The sequence below is a fragment of the Canis lupus genome, chromosome 23 (genome assembly GCF_011100685.1).
Source record: "Canis lupus familiaris isolate Mischka breed German Shepherd chromosome 23, alternate assembly UU_Cfam_GSD_1.0, whole genome shotgun sequence".
NCBI lineage: Eukaryota > Metazoa > Chordata > Mammalia > Carnivora > Canidae > Canis > Canis lupus.
In genome coordinates this window covers 26704553-26725832 of record NC_049244.1, presented here as the reverse complement: position 1 = coordinate 26725832, position 21280 = coordinate 26704553, and the positions used below count along the sequence as shown (strand labels likewise).

Here is a 21280-nt window from a genome sequence, read left to right as displayed (position 1 = left end):
TTATTTGTTTTAAATACTTCAAGTCCAACAAAAAAGCAGAAAAATAAAGTTTATTCTCTTACTTTTCTGAAGGTCATACTAGGATAATTAGAATTGGCTCTTTCAAATTTAGGTACCATTTAGAGTAGCTTGGAAATTTAATCACAGAATGATACACGTAAGAATGTTATAGCACACCAAATAAAAAGTGTGAAGAATTTTTAAAGGACAAATTTCAGGGCATTTTCAAATTCTGAGGCATGAGAAAGTCTTCTTGGGGATCCTTAAGCTAAAAGATTCTTCTCTTCAGATTCAGAGTGAAAATTATTGGGGATTATAAAACAACTATGGGGACTGATGATATGGCCCATGGTAGTTGCCTTATTTTAGGGCTAAATGGAGTCTCCATGTTTTAGTGAAGGGACCAATGAAAAGAAAGGCTAAGAAGCCACTTTAAACTCATTTCAATGGCAGGTCAAATGATGCTGATACAAGTGTTTCCCTTAGAAGGTTTTATCCCATTGTCACCTTTCCAAGGCTTAGCCCTCAAACTGTTCATGTTGCTACTTCTCTTCTCTGTATCACCTGTTCTAGGAGCAAATCTCTAGAAGAATGGTGCCACCAACTGAAAAAATCAAGACTGGAGGGACAGCAAAGAGGCTCTAGTTATCTGTCACAATTTAACAAGGAGACTATCTAATCTAGAAATGATTGTTAACTGTGCTCTAGTTATGCTCTTCAGATACACACAACTTTAGTGGTTTTGAAACACAACTACTTTGACTCTTCTAAACATATTTTACTTTAAAACAGGAAATAGGCTAACAAGCAAAAATAAAATATATTTGCTCTTTAACAAATAACTAATATTTTAATGTTTTTATAAAAACAATTCCTTTCAGGTACTCTGATTAACCTTTAAGCAACATAAAAAAAGTTTCAGCATTCTTTAATACCAGTATTTTGCACAATTTAAGATACAGCCATTGAGTTTAGCATTTCAAGGGAAAAGAAAAGATAAAAGGAGAATGGTAACTCACTGAGAAGCTTATGTACTTAGTAAAGTTTAGTTTGTTTTGGATTCTTTAAAAAAATTAGGCCCAGAATTTTAGTTATCCTAATTATCATCCCAATCAAATAGGATATCTATGTTTGGATTCTAGATAAAAAGACAAGTATTTTGAACTAATAAACATAAGACCCACTGATTGGACTGTTTGTTTAGAATCTTTTACTGGGTTTAGACAAGAAAGACTTCAATAAGGCTAACTATATATTGAGTTCCACTGATTAAAAATACAGTTTTACAAACTCTGCTTTTGTGGTAAATTTCGAGACAAATCATAAATGTAAAGAATACTGTAAATAGCGTACTGTTCACAGGTACTTGTCAGAGAAGTGAAATGCTTGAATTCAAAATATCAAAATTCTGACCTTTCAAAATAGGTTTTCTAAAATAATTTCCTGAAAATCAGCAATTGCTTTTAAACTCTTAAAATGTCAATTTCAATAAAAAAAAATCCTTACAGATAAATGTTATTCTTTTCAGTCTCAATTATTTTTACTTTCAACTATATATTGAATACAGAACCAGTTTCTAAATAAACATCTAATGAAGAACAGTTTCAATGTAAAGTAAAACTAGGCAATCTAATACAACTTCTATAAGAAAGTCTGAGTGTGATTGGTCAAAATTCAGAATTAAATTTCTGTAATAGTGAAAACTTTCAGTCTCTTCTTAATATTCAAAACGAGCAACTTCCCATGAGACTAGAAAGTTAGCAAAGTGGATCACACAGATTTAAGCACTGCCCGACTTCTTCTAAAGTGATGCACTCTTTTATCCTAGAAAAAACAGAAACAGTCCTTTTTACTTCACTGAAAATTCTGATTATCACTATGATAGTTGCAAAATACTTAAAGCATTTATTTTGGGTTTTTAAAACTATAAATAAAAGTGATCCTTTCTGAGAAGTCTTTCCTGAACTTTTAAGATAACAAATGTATCAATGACTAGTTTTATTCAACAATTTAATTTAAAAAGAAATCTCAGTAAACTCAGAAACAGAGGACTTGGAGTCAGTATCATTTTATGAAGATTTTTAATTAATGATCTGGCAGTGATGCCCCAGAGACAGCTGGTGGAAAACATAATTTTTAAAAGTACTGTTTTTACTAACAAGTGCATCTGGTAGAAATCATAGCTTGAATACAGCATGTCACTTCAAACTGAAATGCTATGTTTTTAGGTTAAAAAATAAAAGCTTGGGCATATTTAAAGGCATATCCTTAACTTGTGATGAAGATCTATCATTCTTTAGGAAATGAGGATATAAATAAAAAATACATGTAAAATTTTCCTTTCACTTTATGTTGCCTGCAAATGTGTGCAGATATTATGAAGTAAGGCCTTAAAAAACAAATGGAGTGGAGTGAACCAATAACATCGATGGTATTTTCTTTTCTCTAAGAGCTTAACTGGGCCCTTTTCCTAGAGACTTAAAATTCAGTTGTCATATAAAGAATAGTGGCTTTTGGAAATTATGCAATCTGTCAATAGGATAATATCCTATTTCGGTTAAAGCTCAGAAAAGTGGTCACAAACTCAAGTATCTTCACAAGTCAGGTAGGATGTAAAAAATTGTAAGGACAACAGAGAAACAGTGTATGCCCTCCTCAATGCATTCAAATTTGATTAAAATAACAGTAACATTTAGCTAATCAAAATAGGTGTATATACCAGACAACCTCAAACTACCAACTTGTGACTCCTAGCCCAGAGGGACGGAAAACTGAAGGTTCAAAGTGTAGCTTTTGCCTAGTATCAGGTGAAAACTCAAGTTTAAAGACTACTTTCTGCTTTGCAAACAAATCATTTAAGTACTATTTAACCTTCAGTACTTTGGGCAAGGTAGGCTGTCATACAATCCTAGTTCTTTCCTTTTAAATTATACTGTCTGTATATAATGAGACAATAAAAGAACAAATGTCAACGTTAAAGAAATATGTTTTACTTTCTGTTGAACTTAATCCTGCTATGGCTCTACTCTTCTGTATTATAGGAATTCCTTAGTATACCCTTTTAAAAGGACTGTAAGTTTCATCCTATGTCCATCCAATGATAGAAAAAAGCTATTCTCCTTTCCCTGTTTTAAGACACAAAGCCATGGTTAAAAAACTCCCCTTTGAATATAAAATGGTATAGTCATTTTGGAAAAATTCTAGCCATTTCTCAAAAGGTTCAACATAGTTATTATTACTCATTAATTCCATTCCCAGGTATATACCCAAGAGAAATAAAACCGTTAAGTCCACAGAATAACTTATTCATGAACTTTCACAGCATTACTCATCAGAGTCAGAAAGTGGAAACAACCCAAATTGTCTATCAAGTGATGAATAAACAGAGGGTGGTATGTCCATAAATAAAAATAAAGTATTTACACACACTGTAACATAGGTGAATCTTAAAAACATTATGCTAAGTGAAAGAGGCCAGTCAAAAAAGTCCACATATTGTATTATTCTATTTATATGATATGTCCAGAATAGGAAAATCTTTCTAAAAGAAGCAGTTAGTGGTTCTCTAGAGGTAGAGGAGTTGGGAAGAAATAAAAAGTGACCACTTAATGGCTGAAGGGCTGATGAAAATATTCCAAAATTGTGGTCATGACTGCACAACTCTGAATAACTATAAAAATGGAATTGTTTTGTTTTAAATAGGTTTATTGCATGGTTCGTGGATTATGTTCGTGTTTTAAATAGGTTTATTGCATGGTTTGTGGTTCATCTTAATAAACTTATTATAAAACAAATTTCCCTTTACTAATAACCACAATATTCTTGTCCCCATTAGAGTGACAGTTAGTTCCTTTCCATAATCACAGACTCAGAATTAAAGAGATCTAAAGAACCTTTAGTCCTATGTCTCATTTTAGACTTGTAAAAACTAGAGCCTTTGTAAGACTTAAGTAATTTGTCCAATGTGACAGAACCAGGATCAGAAACCAGAACTTTCTTAAATTCAAACACCCACATCTCACCAATTCTGAATCAACTTTCATTTTCTACTCAGTTCTTTTCACTGCTTCACTTTACATCTTTTCCCCCTACATTGTTCAAGTATGTCATCTGGATGATTGATTTCTTTTCTTCTCTTTAATATCCATGCACAGGCGTCACCCATTTTACTGCATATCATAGATAAGGCATTTTTTACAAATTAAAGGTTTGTAGCTTTGCATTGAAAGTCTACTGGCACCATTTTTCCAGCAATTGCTCCGTGTTACATTTTGGTAATTCTCTTAATATTTTGTACTTTATTATTAGTTATTCTATTTGCTATGGTAATCTGTGGTCAGTGATTCTGAGAAAGCTCAGATGACAATTTTTAGCAATAAAATATATTTTTTTGTTTTTTTGTTTTTTTAATAAAATATATTTTAATTAAAGGTAGGCGTACTGTATTTTTTATATAGAATGCTATTATTGCATACTTCATAGACTACAGTACAATGTAAACATAACTTTTATATGTATTGGGAAAAAATTTCATTTGACTTACTTTATTGCATATTCACCCTATTGCAGTTGTATGAAACTGAACCTGTGGTATCCAAGGTATGTTCTCTGCCTTGTGAACCTAAAATTTCCTCTTTTTCCATTTGTCAAGCCAATATTCTCTTCCAACTCTCTTCTTTTACACAAACCTTTTCAATTATAAGCTTCTGCTAAAGGTTTCTTCCCTAAGGACAAGCTGTATCAAGGTTTGAGCAGCATAAAATACATGGCCAGGTAAAACTCACTCACAAAGGTTTTTTGACTTACAGTCAAATGCCAAAATGTTCAATTAATGCTCAATTAAATGTTCTATATAATCTCAAAATGTATGTGTATACCACAGAAAAAAAATATGCTTCATAGCTGACAAATATGCCTTTTATTCTGTATACTATTTTTTTTTCATACCTTAAAGTAGTCATCTTGAGTAACAAGAGAGTTTCTCAGTCTGTTCTCTGGATTAAATAGACAAGATACCACAGTCTGTATGCTTCTGTCCACAGATTTCTGAAAAAAAGGGAAGTTTTCTCAGTAATCTAAAGATTATAGCTTTTACTCACTGTAACAAGCTTTTTATTTTTTATAACAAGTTTTTTTTTTTAAAGATTTTATTTATTTATTCATGAGAGACAGAGAGAGAGAGAGACAGAGAGACAGAGACAGAGACACAGGCAGAGGGAGAAGCAGGCTCCATGCAGGGAGCCCAACATGGGACTCGATCCCCCGTCTCCAGGATCACACCCTGGGCTGAAGTTGGCGTTAAATCGCTGAGCCACCCAGGCTGCCCTGTAACAAGCTTTTTAAAGAAAATAGAATACATGTACTTTTCCCTAAAGAATCCTTAATGTAATCCATAAGGTACTATGAGTGTAATTCACAATACATTACATTTTCATGTAATTACATGTCACTTAATATGTACCTTTCATGAAATTTTTAAAATATTTCAGAATCCTAAGTATTGATTATAAAGCTCAATTTAGTAAAACCCTCAGATATTTGCTTAAGGCTCTTTAATTTTTCCTATTAGATAAGCAACAATGAACTTCAACATTCCAAGAAAAAATATCCAGGAACTGGTCATTATAACTATTCTAATCATCACTCAGATCAAGGAATCTTTTTTACTCTATAGTTCAGCAGTTCTCATTTTTTTCCACTGAGAAACACATGGACAAAGTTCACACAATCCAATGGGAAACCTTCAAGGTTGTTATGCACATTCCCACCACATCACCTACTTCCACATTCCCACTCATTCAAGGAAAACAGGAGCACTGAAGAGAGCACTGTCAGGAATTCGTTCTAATATTAAAAAAGAAGCAACTCCACCTATTTCAGTATTTCAATTATCAATCCAGACTCCACCACTCTTGAGAGCTATCATATATAATGAATGTTATGGAGAGAATGCCACAAACAATTGGATACTATTACTTAGCTAAGTAAATGTTTAAATTGGTTAAAAAAAAAAAGGTAAATATAATTCATACTAATCTCTCTTTTGAAGAGAGAATTCTTGAAGAAACCCACCTGTCTACTGCATTCCAAGTTATGCTTGGTTATTAAAGTTATTAAAGTATGGTTTAAAAAACAATGCAAATATAAGAGAAAAGGACGACTGAATCAGAAACTATATATAAACAGTGAAAGCTTGGGGGTGCCTGAAATTTCATCGATTTTTACAAAAACTGCCAAATTATTAGTCAGTTACTTAAGCTCTGTAAATTTTGGCTTCCATATTTAAATTTGAAAAAAGAAGCTTGTGTCTCAAATTGTTAATACTTGTTAATACTTAAAAAATAACTGTGAGAATATAAAGATAAACAAAATTAGATGTTTGCCTTTTGTGGGCCATTTCCTGAGGACGGAGTAGCTTCATGAACTGAACATTCACTTTGCAGAACTTCAGATCCTGGATCAACTTCATTACAGTGGTAATTAACAGCGGTATAAGCCTACATTATGATAGAAGTATAATCAAACAGATGTACATTAGATACATTTCTAAACAACATATTCTTCAAAATAAGTGAGCTTATACTGAGGATTTAAAGGTGGGTTGTGTTGAAGTTCAATTTACATTGTTTCAGAAACTAAACTGAATAGGTGAAATTCACTAAGGCAGTCTTTTATTTTGAAAAGTCTTCTAAACTTCAACAAAATCTGATTAGAAGGGCTCTAAGAAAAAGAAACTCCAACATGTAGTAATAGAATGAGAATTTCCCAGTGCCTAAGGATTTTAACTCATATCATTCAAAGGTCCAATGCTGATAAAAAGTAGCAAAGGCTTAAGTGTTTTATAGAGATAACAGCCTCTTGTTTTATTTCTCATGTAATATATACCAGTATTAACAAAACATTCGCTTGTCTTCAACAGATTTTTTTTATGGGTAAGAAAAATAGAGACAGATTGAATACTAATTCCAAATTCACTGAATTAGAATTAGCATAGGTATTAATACTACCTTTCTTGGATTATATATAATTTAGCACCTGTTGTATGCAGAGCAGCCATTGGCTTAAGCATATAAGAACAACCTGAGAAACAAAAAGCACAGTATCTTGCATGGAAGAATATACTTGGGTTGACAAGAAATTAATAAAACATAACACATAATGTGAAAGGGAAATTAAAAAATATTTCTAGGCATACATGTGATGGCAAAAGGCCATGAAACATTTTAACAGTTAAAAATAAGAAAACATTTTAAAATAAGAAAAAGGAAGGGGTGTCTCAGTCCATTAAGTGTCCAACTCTTGATTTTGGCTCGGGTCATGATCTTGGGATTGTGAGATTAAGCCCCACATCTGGCTCCGCACTGGGCATGGAGCCTCCTTAAGTTTCTTTCTCCCTCTGCCTCTCCCCTTCATTTGCTCTCTCCCCCTCTCTAAAAAAATAAAAGATAAATAAAAGGAAGTATATGTTTGGCTAATTCACCTTACCGGGGGTATAACATAACTCCTTTGTTCCCCAGCAGGCCACTGTGGTGGCATCTTAAAACAAACAAAAAAAAAGGAGAGAGAGAGAGGAAGTAACAATTAGTTAACCATTCCTACATGTTTTCAGAAATGTGAAAGATTTGTCAAGTTGAATCCTTGAACTTACAGTAGAAGAAACAATGAAAGAAAGAAGTACTTTAGGTTTCTAATACCTGAAGGTTTGTTACTTTCACATACAAACTCTAACTTTCTTCTGAATTTTCCATGTTGGCTTAAATAGTTCTCTGAATTTATCACCAAAGATAATGGTTATGGGTCATAGATACAGTCATATCTATGGTAGAAACTGAGAGAACTGCACCTTCTAGTATTCAGCTGGAATAAACACTACCAAATATAATTGGAATTCAGTGCTCTAAGAACTGAGAAATCATTTTATTTTGATCTAGCCTACTAGAAAAACTTTGAAAAGTCAATCTGGACATTTCAGCTATTTGACAGCAAAAATGGAAGAATGTATGTTGAAATATAGAAGAGGACACCAAATCCTAGAAGACAGTACAAGAGAAAACTTTGTGCTAAGTATATTCCTTTCAAAAGATCATTCCCATGGGATGCCTGGGTGGCTCAACGGATGAGCCTTCAGCTCAGGGCCTGATCCCCGAGTCCCAGGATCGAGTCCCACATCGGGCTTCCTGCACTGAGCCTGCTTCTCCCTCTGCCTAGGTCTCTACCTCTCTTGGTCTCTCTCATGAATAAATAAATAAATATAATCTTAAAAAAATTCCCTTTTTTCCTAAATAAAGGTTTTTTTTTTCTAATTAAAGGTTCTAATTCCTAACTAATTCTAACTTTATTTTGCACATACTCAACTAGTTTAAATGACAATAAAATAAATTTATATAAATAAAGGACTCAGATAGTATTCCAAAGTAAATCATTTTGTTCCCTATTAAGTTACCTGATAATTATAAACAGGCAGCTGATATCCAGTGATGACCTGAACAGGTGAACTTGGATAAGGAGGATATGCCTGAGAAAAAAGTTTATAGAAAGAATGCATTAACAAGGAAAATTCTTGAAAACTATACAGAAGTATTATTCCCAATACAACCAAAGTATGAAAATAAAGAACTCTTATTTTTCTATATACAAATTCAGAATTCTATTGGAGTGATTGGCTTCATACAGAAAAATTCTCTTTCAAATGTCAGTCTTTTGGGTGAGGAAAAGGAAGAGATAAAATAAGGGAAGTGACTGACTTTGCCCATCTGTATTTATCTTACTTGTATATTTATCCCCAGTAGGAAGCTTATTTCTTACACTGGTGATAAAGCTCCATTAGGATAGATTTCCATGTTAAACTCTTATTAACACATCTGCTTTTTGTTAAAATATTTTTAAGCAGTTTTGTATTCCTTTGGGATAATGTGTAGTCAATGTACAGTCCTCCTACACACTTTATGGCTCTTTCTGTATTTCATTTCTACAAGGTAAGGGTTGTACATAACCCTGAAATTGTAAAAAGAAAAAAAAAAGAATCAATATTCATCTTTCAATAAATACTTACTGACTGAAATCATCTATTAATACCACATACGAATAGACCCAAGTAAGTAATACCTCACAGTAAATGTTAGGAACAAATAGAGATTTTCTTCTAACCATGTTTAGAGCAAGAAAAATAATAAAAGATATATCCTACATTTCAGGTAGATGGAAAAAATGTAAACAAATGAGAGACACTACAGAACGACTTCACTATTTCTCTTTTCCTGCAAATGTCTTTTAAATTGAAGTAAAATGAAAAAGAAAATCAATGTTATTTATCAATAGGAGATTTTAAGTATTCCAAATCCCACTTCAAACATTAAAGAAACCAGGACTAATCAAATTATATGCCAGAAACTCACAGAATGTACAAATACAGTTCAATCATCAGAAACCTATCCATTCTAGGGATCCCTGGGTGGCGCAGCAGTTTGGCGCCTGCCTTTTGGCCCAGGGCGCGATCCTGGAGACCCGGGATCAAATCCCACATCGGGCTCCCGGTGCATGGAGCCTGTTTCTCCCTCTGCCTGTGTCTCTGCCTCTCTCTCTCTCTGTGACTATCATAAATAAATAAAAATTTAAAAAAATTTAAAAAAATTTAAAAAAAGAAACCTATCCATTCTAGAACAAGAATACATCCAGAAGTCAGGAATCTGTGTGAGAAGGTATCTGAAAATCACAGCAAGTAAGTAGTAACTAGAATTGCCAAACTGAGAGAAGAATAAACCAGGCAAATACATGAAAAAAAAAGCCATCTTCAGATATTTTATGAGTTATCAATGGAGGGGAAAATGGAGGAGTATGTTCTTTGTGGCCACAGAGGTCAGTTCTAAGATAAAGGTTTACAAACTATATATAAGCAGATTTTAGTCTGATGTAAGAAAAAACACTAAGAACAACAAATTTCTAACAAAAGTAATAAATTTCCTTGACCATCACTCAAAGTATTGAAAAAGAGACAGTATTATCACTATTACAGAAATTCTACAATTTATGTCACAGAGAGTAAAAAGTGAGACTGGCTCATTTTTAAGGTGTCCATATCAATAAAGTCTCCATTACTAATTAAAAAAAAATTCTTACCTGAACATACTGAGTTATAGGATTCATCATGGTTGGAGGCTGCATGTAAGTTTCTGTGTTTGGATTACTCCAGACACTCTGAAACTGTGGTGGAGGAGGAGGATTAAAAACCAAAGGACGAGGCTGCACATGATAAGCACCTTTTTTAAAGAATAAAACAAAAACAATGCCCACTTTTAGTTTTTGAAAAGCTACACATGTCAACAAAAACCATTCTTCTCCTTACTCACATAAATTTTGTTTCCTGATTGCAGGTCCCAGTTTCAGCTTTTTACCATGGAAATTTATCTGTGACTGAAAATAAAGCAATAAAATAAAATTAAATTCACTTTCAAAGTCTTCACTTCCAAGACTTTGGTAAACATTCCAATCTTCTAAAACTTCTACCATCAGAGAGGATCAATAATAAGCACATACTAAATCAAAATTTATCAGCACGAAGCTACCTTAACCTCACCACTCACGTACTGAAAGGAGTCTTGGAATTTGATCAAAAACCTTTACACTGTCTGAAACCTTTCCTGTCTCTAGGTCATGAAGCCAGATGTCCAATTAGAAATAAACACGTCTGACAAGTTACAAGATTACTCTAGGTTTGGATTTCAAACAAGAAGTTTATTTCTATATTTTATACAAGGCTATATATATTCAGGACTCAAACAACACTAAACATTGCATCCTTAAACTGAGAGACTTTGCCATAAGATTACTTACTTCTACTATCTTCTGCACATCCACATCATTATAAAATGAAACAAATCCATAGCTAGAAAGACAGATAATGTATAAAAATCACCACTGTAACAGTATAAAACTTTTCTAGTATTCCATGAAATAATTGACAGAAGTGATAATGATAAAGAATGAAGAATATACTGAGGTAAAGATTTGTTAGATGTACACGATCGATCCTCTATAAATTTTACTGCTTTTTATTTTCTTCCCCAATCTATGTCAGAATGTGTGAGGATTAAAATAGTGTGGGACATCATTTGTTAATAGAAAATTCATATCTATGAACCTGAATTTATTACCTAAGATGGTTAAAATTTAAGATGCTGTGTAATACATGAAGAAAACAACTTTGATAAAACTGATTAATCCACTTAAGTAAAATAAACGAAAATGGGAAATGTTTATATACAAACACTATGAAAATGACTAAATAGAAGAGCTGATAGCCAACTGTTATCCTATATACGAAAGAAAGGAACAAAGCAACAAATTTATACAAATATAAGAAAACAAATTTTGAATTCTTTTTTTATGTTACTCTATAAAGATACTAGAGCTCAGATGTTTTTAATACTTCATTCATACCAAACATGTTTTACTCACCCTTTGGACACACCAGTTCGATCCGTGATTATCTTCACTTCTTTTACTGAACCATATCTAGCAAAGAAACTTCTAATTTCGGTTTCATCCATCTACAGGGAAGAATTTGACTTCAAGCGTAAAAATTCAGCATTCAAAATTTTCAATTACACTCTAAAGATTTGAAGATGAGGAAATATCTCCCCTAAGTATCCCCAAACCACCTGTAGATCTTTGTCAAAGATACTTGTGGTCTCTATAGGTTGAAAACCAATTCCAAATCTACATGAAGCACCAAAAAAACCTTATGTTTACAACAGAGCCCAAATCCCATAATTTACTAAATATTTTTTTAAATAAATGAAATAGAAATACAATACCCTAACATCAATTCCGCCAACAAAAACGGTGTTTGGCATGATTTTGCCTTCTGGTAAAACATAGCCTTGGCTGGTTGTAGCTGATGAGGACTGAGTGCTGGCCTCTCTGGAGATGGTTGAGTTTGGAGTCTCGGGATTTGCAGCAGACTGTAATTTGGAAAGTAGTTATCATCACTAGATACTCATGTAAAAACCACACATGATGTAAAATATAAACTTTGTATTTAAAGTACAAAATTACTTTAATAGTAAATTGGCCAGCAGTACAGATTAGTTCAGGTTTAGGATTAAAAATAATCAGACCAGGGATATCTGGATGGTTCAGTCAGTTAAGGTCATAACCTCAGGGGTCATGAGCTTGAGCCCCATGTCAGCTCTATGCTGGTTGTGGAGTCTGCTTAAGATTTTTCTCTCCCTCTGCCCCTTCTCACCCCCCCACCCACAAATAAAATAATTAGAATAGATCAGCACGAAATTTTAACAAAAGGTTACAGTACCTTCTTAAACCCAGTGTTGCTCATCATCATATCTTAAAGTAGAATACTGACTTTATACTGAGTTTGTGAACCGGAAAGTTCAGATTTGTAAAAATTGTTATTAAAGTCATCCTGTTATATTCCAGTAAGCAAATTTTCACTTCACTGAATACCTTATTAAAAATCATAGGAAATCTTTGAAAAAGATAAATGAACTTTAAAAAAATTTGCATCAAAAACACACATCAAAGCTTTAAACCAATTTGCTTTGCCTCCTCTTTCTAGTCACCAAAATTAACATGGATTTTATAATTAAATACTCCATGTGTTAGTATGCATTTACTTTGGAAATGGTCATGAAAACATTATTTGCTCACATACCATAGGTCCTGCTAAAAAAGGCTTATAATCCTTTCCTCTAGGATGTTCAAAGTATCTTTTGAAATAACATTTTCCTTCTTCAGTAATACCAGATCAATCCAACTGATAATTCTAATTTTCACAGTGGGCTGATAGAAATAAATGGTACTATCTTTATTTTCAGATAAAGAGACTCACATGTGAAACTCATTATTTTTCTGGATTCTGGTTCAGAACTCTATCTTAAGTCCTTCCATTCTAAGATTAATGTAAACTTTTCTGAAGCAAAATTTACTGGTAACATATATATGTTGGAAAAGTAGTATAGCATAGTGAAACAAAAATTTATTTAGTCAGATCTAGGTTCATGTCCCTCACTAGATTATAAGCCACTTACTTGGCAGCTGTTTATATCTGGGAATATTGCTTTGAGAAAAAAGTTAGATAACATCTGTGAATTCATTTTGTAAAGTATAATGTGGAATGCAAATATAAGTTAGTGTCCTGTTATTTGAATTTATTTTCAATAGATTAAAAAGTTTCTTCCCTGGTTCTACTGTTTGCTTATTTATTTTGTAGCTATTTTATTATTAACAACTAATTTCATTTGGAACTTCAAGGAACTAGTTTATGGCACATCCACTTATTTGGAATTCATTTATGAAGGGTTTATTGGTTCTAAGAGGGAAATATGAACCGTTGCAAGAGAGAGAAACCCATTACATTTCCTCTTATACAGAAAAACAAAGACGAAAGAAACCAATTGATACCTACTTTTTAAAAAGCGAGCACGGTAATTTTTATAGAAATTAGTAACAATACTAAGGTAGATAGAATTCTTATTTTGTTAGATGCTAGAAGTTACTGGTTAATTTAAAATTCTACAAACTGTTATACTAATTCGAGATGAAATCAAAACTGTCAATCACCAAATGTGTTTTGTTTTTTCTCTTATTAATTTGTGTACATACAACTGACCCTTGAAAACAAGGATCTGAACTGCCCAGGTCCTCTTATTAACAGATATATTTTTAAAACTACAATACAGTACTGTAAATGCATTTTTCCCTTCTTTAGGATTTTCTTAATCACATTTTTTCCCTGTAGTTTACTTTATTATAAGAATACAGTATATAATCCATATAACATACAAATTGTGTTTATCAATGGTTTTATGTTACCAGTAAGGTTTCCTTTTTTTTTTTTTTTTTTTACCAGTAAGGTTTCTGGTCAACAGTGAGCTACTAGCAGTTAACTTTTGGGGGAAGTCAAAAGTTATATGCCAACTTTTGAATGTCTGTGGAGGGAGGGTGAGTCACTGTCCCTAATCCCTGCATTGTTTAAGAGTAACCGTACTTCCTGATTCTTTTCTGTAACTATAGCATAGTAATATTTCATGACAACAAAGTAGTATAAAAATATCTTTCTGAAGATTTATCTTTTTTTCTTAGTTTTCTAATTTTAGTGTTTCTACATGAATCTATTATTACATAAGCCAGGCATCTTGAACTATTGAAACTTGACTAGATTTCTCTTCACTATAAAACTTACCAATCCTTTCTAGTTAGCTCTTTCAAAAGTTCAAAACAAATAGAACAAAACAGTGGTTCTGAAATTCTTATAGACTTTTTTTCTCTTTCTCAATTTCCCCTTCATTTGTGGATGAACTTTGGAAAGCTTTCTTTTTGACAAGCTATTTAGTATTATCTGTCTGTGAACAATGGAAGAATATACTTTAATTCAGAAGTGTAACATCAGGCCAGAAAACTGTGCCAGAAAAAAAAAATAAAAGAAAACTGTGCCAGATTATAAGACGTTATTATAATGTATTATTTCTCAACCCAGGGAGATTTTGTGGTCCAGGAACATTTCTGGTTGTCACACCTAAGGGGTACTCCTTGTATCTGGTGGTAGAGGCCAAGGATATGGTAAAAATCCTTTAATGCAAAAGCAGCTTCCCACAACAAGAAATTACGTGTCCCAAAATATCAACAGAGTCACAGTTGAGAAACCTGTAATAGTATCCAGAATCAAAAAGCGAAGTTCTAATTCTCATATTCTATTTACAGAAATAAAATGGATACTTGAGACTAAGCAATAATTGAGGGAGGGTAAAGGCCATTATATATTATAGGAAGTTTGTTTTGGTTTGGGATTTTGATATTTACTGCTTGGTTAATTGAGATATTAAATACAATATTCATCAAATCATTTTACGAGTGTCTTAATATCTTAAGGCACTATCCTGTCTTAGTCCTCAACCAGCAGGTGGCACTCAAAGCTAACAAAGTAAGCAAAGTACTCCATTTTAACAAGACTGATCAGGAATTAAGCTTCTAGTGTATACTTACATGCAGTTATAATTTATATATACAACATCTGTAACCAAAAAACAACCTTTAATACTTTTAAACTATTGCTAAAAATACTCCATAAATAAATGCATAGACTAAAGTAAAAAAGTTGATCTTCAAGTATTAATCTTAACCATCTATACAGAAAGTTTCACGTAAATTAAATATAAGAAGTAATTATTTTTTGTATATACCTTCAAAATGAGTTGGTGGGTTCTGAGATGAGTAATGCTAAGATCTTAAGTAGGGGAGAACATGGAGGCCATTATATACACAATCTTATCACTACTATTTACAGTAATGTATTCCCTGTTATACTTTAATAATAACAAAAATAAACAAAAAGCTGGAAAAAATATCACTAAAGTTCTTGGGACGTCAGCTCTTTAACATCACTTCATTCAACTATTGTATCTACATGCAAGTAATCTAAGATCTAGAACTGACTACAAAAAAGTCTATAATTTGTAGGCATCAGAGTTCTATCCACAGAAGTAGCTAATAAAAAGGCTGGGACACCTGGGTTGAGCATCTGCCTCTGGCTTAGGGCATGATCCTGGGGCTCCAGGATCAAGTCTCGTATTGGGCTCCTTGCAGGGATCCTGCTTCTCCCTCTGCCTGTGTCTCTGCCTCTCTCTGTTTATCTCTCATGAATAAATAAAACCTTAAAAAAAAAAAAAAAGACAAAGATGCTAAAGTGAACTAGGAAATGAAAATCAGAATAAAACCTCATAAGTAAATCCAAGAGTGGACTCTTAGGGGGAAAAAATCCACACAATAAACAATGCTAAGCAAGAAAAAGGACAAGAAAGCAAAAATCTACATTTGTCTTTTTAAAAAGGTGTATGACCACATATTATAGGAGAATGTGATGTATAAAAAGTCTCTAGAAATAAATACGGAAATCTCGATGAAATGGCCAGCTTTCTAGAAAAAAGTCAATTTTTAAAAATCTTAGGAAAGGAAAGAATATTTGATTTTTAGCTCAGTTTCACTAGGAGTTTTTTCAAACTGTAAAGTAACTGGTGCACGTGTAGGGGGTGTGTATGGAGGACACCAACACAGAATCAAGGGCAGACAGAAGAAAGAGCATAGGAGAAAGAAAATTCAGGGGTGCTTGGCTAGCTCAGTGGCAGACATTCTTAATCTCCGGGTTGTGAGTTTGAGACCTAGGCTAGGTGTAGAGATCACTAAAATAAAATACAATAAAATAAAAAATTAAATTAAATTAAAAAAATAAAATTAAATAAAATAAAAAATAAAATACAAGAATTCAGACACCATAATTGAAAAATATTCCATTTTACAAAACCAACACCTAAATAATAAAACCTAATCAAAAGCTAATGGTTCACCTCTGTCCCTAACACAGAGATGTAAAATTCCAGCAGGATTTTAAAAACATATAATTAACAGTTTATACTGAAAACTCAAGGATGGTTCATTCTTAGTAAATCTATAACTGTAATTCACCTTAATGAAAAAGCATTTTAAAAAATACAGCATTCACTTAATTTTAAAAATACAGCAATGTATTTTTTAAATACAATTCACTTAAGCAGCATTCACTTAAACCTAAGTAAAATGGAAGAATCTTCTTTGTTGAAGTAATCTTAAGCTAACATCAGGCTTAAAATGAAACAGCCATTTCCACTGAAATTAGGGAATAAAGGCAATTCTTTTTTACCACTATAAATGAGGAATTAATAGTTTTTATAAATCCTTTAAAAAGATAAACATCTAAATAGAAAGGTGCATTAAAAATCTATTAAAAATTTTTTTGAAAGCTAACAACTTCAACTTCATTAAAGATAAAAAAAAAAAAAAGCACATCAAAACGTATTTTCCAGCTATTAGATTGGCAACTTTAAAAATTATCGAAAGAATGTGGAGAAGAGGTCACTCTACATACAGTGGGAAAACATACTGGTAACCTGGTTCCATTAAGACTAACTTGGAAAGATATACTACAATTTAAAATTGTTATAAAATGGGCATAACTCTCCACACCCACCCAGTTTAGCTGTTTCCATTGCTGGCAATTAATTTCAGTGATTAATGAATTAGCATGTCAAAACATTTGGACAAATATACTTAATACAGTATTGTTTTATGCAGAAAAGGTACTCATTATAAGAGAATTTGATAAAATAAGTAATGACAGAGTCTTAACACTATGTATTTGAAGTCATATAACTTAATTTATATTTGAAATAAGGTCCACCATATTTATTAGGTGAAAGACACAGGGAATATAATAAAATACTATTATGTGGCATGGCACAAGTTTTATAAAATAAAGTTCACCTCTCTACATGCAAAAACACTTGTTGAACAGTGGTTAAAGGTGCTGGGACGGACCAGGTTTCTTAAAATGAAACTGAGTTAAAATAAAATAAAAATGAGTTAATACGCTGTTATAATCAGGGGGGGAAAAAAGCTATTCGCATTTCCCCCTCTTTTCCTCTAAAAATGGAGAGAAAAAAATATTAGGATTTTTCATAGTAACTCGGTGATTAATCAGTAACAAGGATAATGACAACGCAAATAAGTATTAGAGAATATTACGCATAATTATATTTTTAGTATTTATATGTAGTAATATAAACTAAATTTCCTCCCTTTAGTTCTGAAATTGAAGAATCCTAATGATACTACAAATCCACAGTGTTTAAAAACATCTGTGACGAAAGGTTGGGTCAGAAAGTGGTCAGAGCTGAATCCCGCGGTCAACCAACTCTGCATTTACCCAAACTCACAGAAACGTACACCTCGGAGAGGAAATACTACGGTCTGCGCGTCTTGTTTAAATCCCTCGTTCGTCTAGAGGGGAAGGTGCTCCCCCACCCAGGACGAGGCAGCAGCGCGGGCGGCTCGGAGCGCGAGCGCGCGGCCACCACGGCGTCGGGCGGCCTGGCCCGTCCGCCCGAGGCCGCCGCCCGAGGGAGCCCCCGACGCTACGTCAGGCGCGAGCGGCCGCCGCCGAAGCGCTCCAGTCCCGGCCCGACGCCCGACGCCCGCCGCCCCACGTCCGAGGGCCGGGAAGGAACCACCAGCGGAGGCAACTCGCCCTCCAAGGCAGCCGCCGAGTTCCGCAGAGCCCGCGCCGGCCCGACGCCATGACGCGGGACACGCGCTGCCTCCTCTCCACAGGGTGAGCGCGGGAAGGGAAGGGAGGCCTGGGGGTGGGGGCGGGGCGGGCGCGCGGTTCTCCCCCGAGTCCCGGCGGCCCCCCGCGGGCTGCCCCGCCACCCAGTCGGTGGCGGCGGGAGGCAGGCGGGGCGGTGTGAAGGCCGCGGCCCTGCACGTGGCCGCCGGCGGAGGGGCAGCAGGTCCTGAGGGCCGCGCCCCCCACCCGCGGGCATCCCGCCCCTCCTCCCCCGCTCCGGGCCGCCTCGCCCTTCTCTCAGGCCTCGTCTGCCGTGCACCCCGGAACAGGGAAGCGGGGTGGCCCCACTTTCAGCCCCCGACCCCTGCGCCGCGCCACAAAAGCCGCGTCTCCGCCCCCCGGGGAGACGGGCCCCCGCCTGGGCCCCTCAGGCCTCCTCCTCAACTCACCATGATGGCGGCAGCTAGCAGTTCCCGCCGACGGGGCTCGAGGGGGAGTGGAGGCCGCGCTTCCGGCACCACCCGTGGGGCTGCTGCTGGCTGTGCTCGTGCCGCTGCCCGGCTTCGGCTGGGCCCAGCGAGAGACGTCCGAGGACTGAGGGGAGGCAAAGGCGAGCGGCGAGGCGGAGGAGCCCTGCAGCGGAGCGGCGAGGCTGAGGGGTGCCGGCGAACTGAGGCGTGGCCCGCGGGGCTCCGGGAGGTGGCTCCTGCGCAGGGTACCGGGGCTCGTGGTAGACGCCTCAGCCAATGGGTGGCAGCCCCCCGCCCCCTGCGGGGGGGTTGGGGGGACGCCCGCTCCCCGAGCGGGGGGGGGGGGGATGCAGGGGGTGCGCGCGGGCCGGCGCTCCGCAGCCCGGGAGGTATGGCCCTGGGGTGGACAGACTGACAAGGCCGCACTCACACTCACACACACACCCCGACGTAGGCATCACCCCGAAATGCCTTTGGGGCGCCCTTGAAATGAGCATGCATCCTTAAATATATGTTAAAGTTAAACGAAGAACTTAATGTGTCTAGGCTCTAGCTTCAAAATGGCGCCCCGAACACATAGGATTAGCCCGATCACGATTATCCCCTCCCATCGCCTCCAAGATCAATTAAATGCCTGCGGAAATAGAAAATAGAACCAAGTCTGTAGGCAACGGGGAAGGAGACCCCCCAAAATCCACACACTTGGGAGACTTTCTGTCAAGTTTGAGGTAGATGGGGTTGGATTGGAAGAAACCTCGGATGGGGCCGACCAAATTAGTGTTCAGGGCATTCACTGGTTCAAGAAACATGTCGGTGGTAATTGACAGACAACAGCCAGGTACGGTAGATACAGGATTCAAGAAAATAGGCAAACATTTCTTCCCTCAGGGAGTTCAGATTGTGAGGGCGAGCGTTTATTTTCTAGGCCTTAGCGGAGGAAACGAGGCCTGCTTAGAGAATTCTAGAACATTCTCAAGGTCTAAGAAACAAGGCCTAGAGCAAGGGTGAGCTGTAGGGCAGTTGGTGGAGCAAATCACACAACTTTGGGAACCCCTCCAGCGTTCTTTCCTCACGGAGGGTAACCGGCTATGACTTTAATCCTCAAACTTCACTTTTGTATTGATGAAAAGCATTTAAATGTTACTTTTTGAGCTGGAACAGTGGTGGACTTCCTTAATCTGAAAGCTTTATCACTACCAACACCTAGTATTACTGGATAAAATACTAACCTTATTTTTAATATTCAGCTAAACCCCTAAGAAATGAAGGGAAATCGCAAGATGCCAGAAATTAAACTGAAAACCAGAGTATTCCTAAAGTGATTCTTCTCTAGCCCTAGATATGAGGGGCTGGGGTGTAAGATGACCAATCAACTAGTTTGCCCTGGACTTTCCTGGTTTTAGCACGGAAAAAAAACCCCAATCCCCAGAGAACCAGGTCCCCGGCAAACCAGGATAGGTGGTCATCCCAAGTGTGGGCAAGAGGTTGTTAGTCTGTAACTTGAGACAAGGAAGTATACAGGCAGGAAATAAGGGTTTGAAGTGTCTCCAGGTGGGAGTTGGAACTGAGTATATTACAGAAAACCATTGTCCCTGAAAGACATCCTCAGGAAAAGGGTAGATTAGGGGAAATACAAAACACCCAGTAGATGAGGAAGCTTGTTTCATTTCTGAATGAAAAGAAAAAAACTTAACTCCAGTGAAATTTTGAAACCCTATTGCCTGCATCTCATAACAGTTTAGAGTTTAATTTTTAACACGTACATGTTGTTAAAATCTCAAGTCTCAAAACCTAGAAATTGATTCCCCAATCCCTTCCTCCTCCCCCAAAAGATCTCAGATAAAGGATCTGGATTGCCTTGCAGAAACAAACATAAAACCAACCTGGAGGGATGTTTTCATAAAAGGCTCAACAGGATGCTCCTAAGAACGGACTCTGCAAGATACACTCACAACGAAAAAGATTAAAAAACTGTTTACTTATTCAGAGCAATACACTCTATATTTTAAGGCTATTTTACTATTTTAACATGTAAACTTAAAGTCTAAAACTAGTAAATGTGTTTACTCACCTCAAATAATTTAAAGCTTTTAGGATTTTTGTTTTTTGGTTCTTTTTGATTTTTTTTAGATTGTACTTATTTATTTGAGAGAGACAGAATGAGAACAAGCAGTACAAGCCAGGGCGGGAGTGGGGGGCAGGAAGGGACAGAGAGAGAGGGAGAAGCAGACTCCTGGCTGAGCAGAGAGACCAAGAGGGGGCTTAATCCCAGGAACCTGAGATCATGACCTCAACCAAAGGCAGACACTTAACAGACTGGGCCACCCAGGCGCCCCTCTTGGGATGTTTTAAACTCTAACCCTCCAAATTTATAAAATATTGTTATTATTCATTACTTAATTTTATCCTCTTTCCGTTCCATAAATTAGACATATTTTTTAGACCAACAACATTTGTAAAAATATTTTGCTTACCATTTCTTTACATATTTCAAATAGTCTTTCTGGATTATTTTCGTTGTGCCTAAAGGAAATTTACAGAGTTTACTTTAATGGGAGTGTGATGTGGCAAGTGCCCAGATTTCCTACCCCCCCCCACATGCTTTTATTTTGCTCTTGATCATTGAAGATAATTCTACTGCATATATAATTCTAAGTTTACAGTTGTCTTTTTTTCCTCAGAATATTGAACATATTCT

General features: G+C 35.9%; 1 protein-coding gene and 1 long non-coding RNA gene across 4 annotated transcripts in view; one reads left to right on the top strand and one right to left on the bottom strand.

The window, feature by feature from the left end:
* Positions 1 to 554: 554 nt before the first annotated feature.
* Positions 555 to 18859, bottom strand: DAZL (deleted in azoospermia like). 3 transcript variants are annotated; one of them, XM_038570755.1, is made up of 11 exons: positions 18562 to 18859; positions 11814 to 11960; positions 11455 to 11546; positions 10831 to 10882; positions 10347 to 10410; positions 10117 to 10256; positions 8444 to 8515; positions 7486 to 7536; positions 6384 to 6497; positions 4948 to 5046; positions 555 to 1824 (listed from the first exon to the last, which is right to left on the bottom strand). In XM_038570755.1, exons 1-11 carry the CDS (start codon positions 18562 to 18564, stop codon positions 1771 to 1773), a joined length of 888 nt encoding a protein of 295 aa, XP_038426683.1. In that variant the 5' UTR covers positions 18565 to 18859; the 3' UTR covers positions 555 to 1770. The 3 variants fall into 3 exon arrangements, with proteins under 3 accessions (XP_038426683.1, XP_038426684.1, XP_038426686.1); XM_038570756.1 differs by lacking the exon at positions 18562 to 18859 and adding an exon at positions 17763 to 17884; XM_038570758.1 differs by lacking the exons at positions 6384 to 6497; positions 7486 to 7536.
* The window catches only part of LOC111091919, an 89875-nt gene continuing 86586 nt past the window's right edge, over positions 17992 to 21280 (top strand). The window contains exon 1 of the long non-coding RNA XR_005376996.1: positions 17992 to 18157. This is a non-coding gene — a long non-coding RNA (uncharacterized LOC111091919). The remainder of the gene's footprint in view (positions 18158 to 21280) is intronic.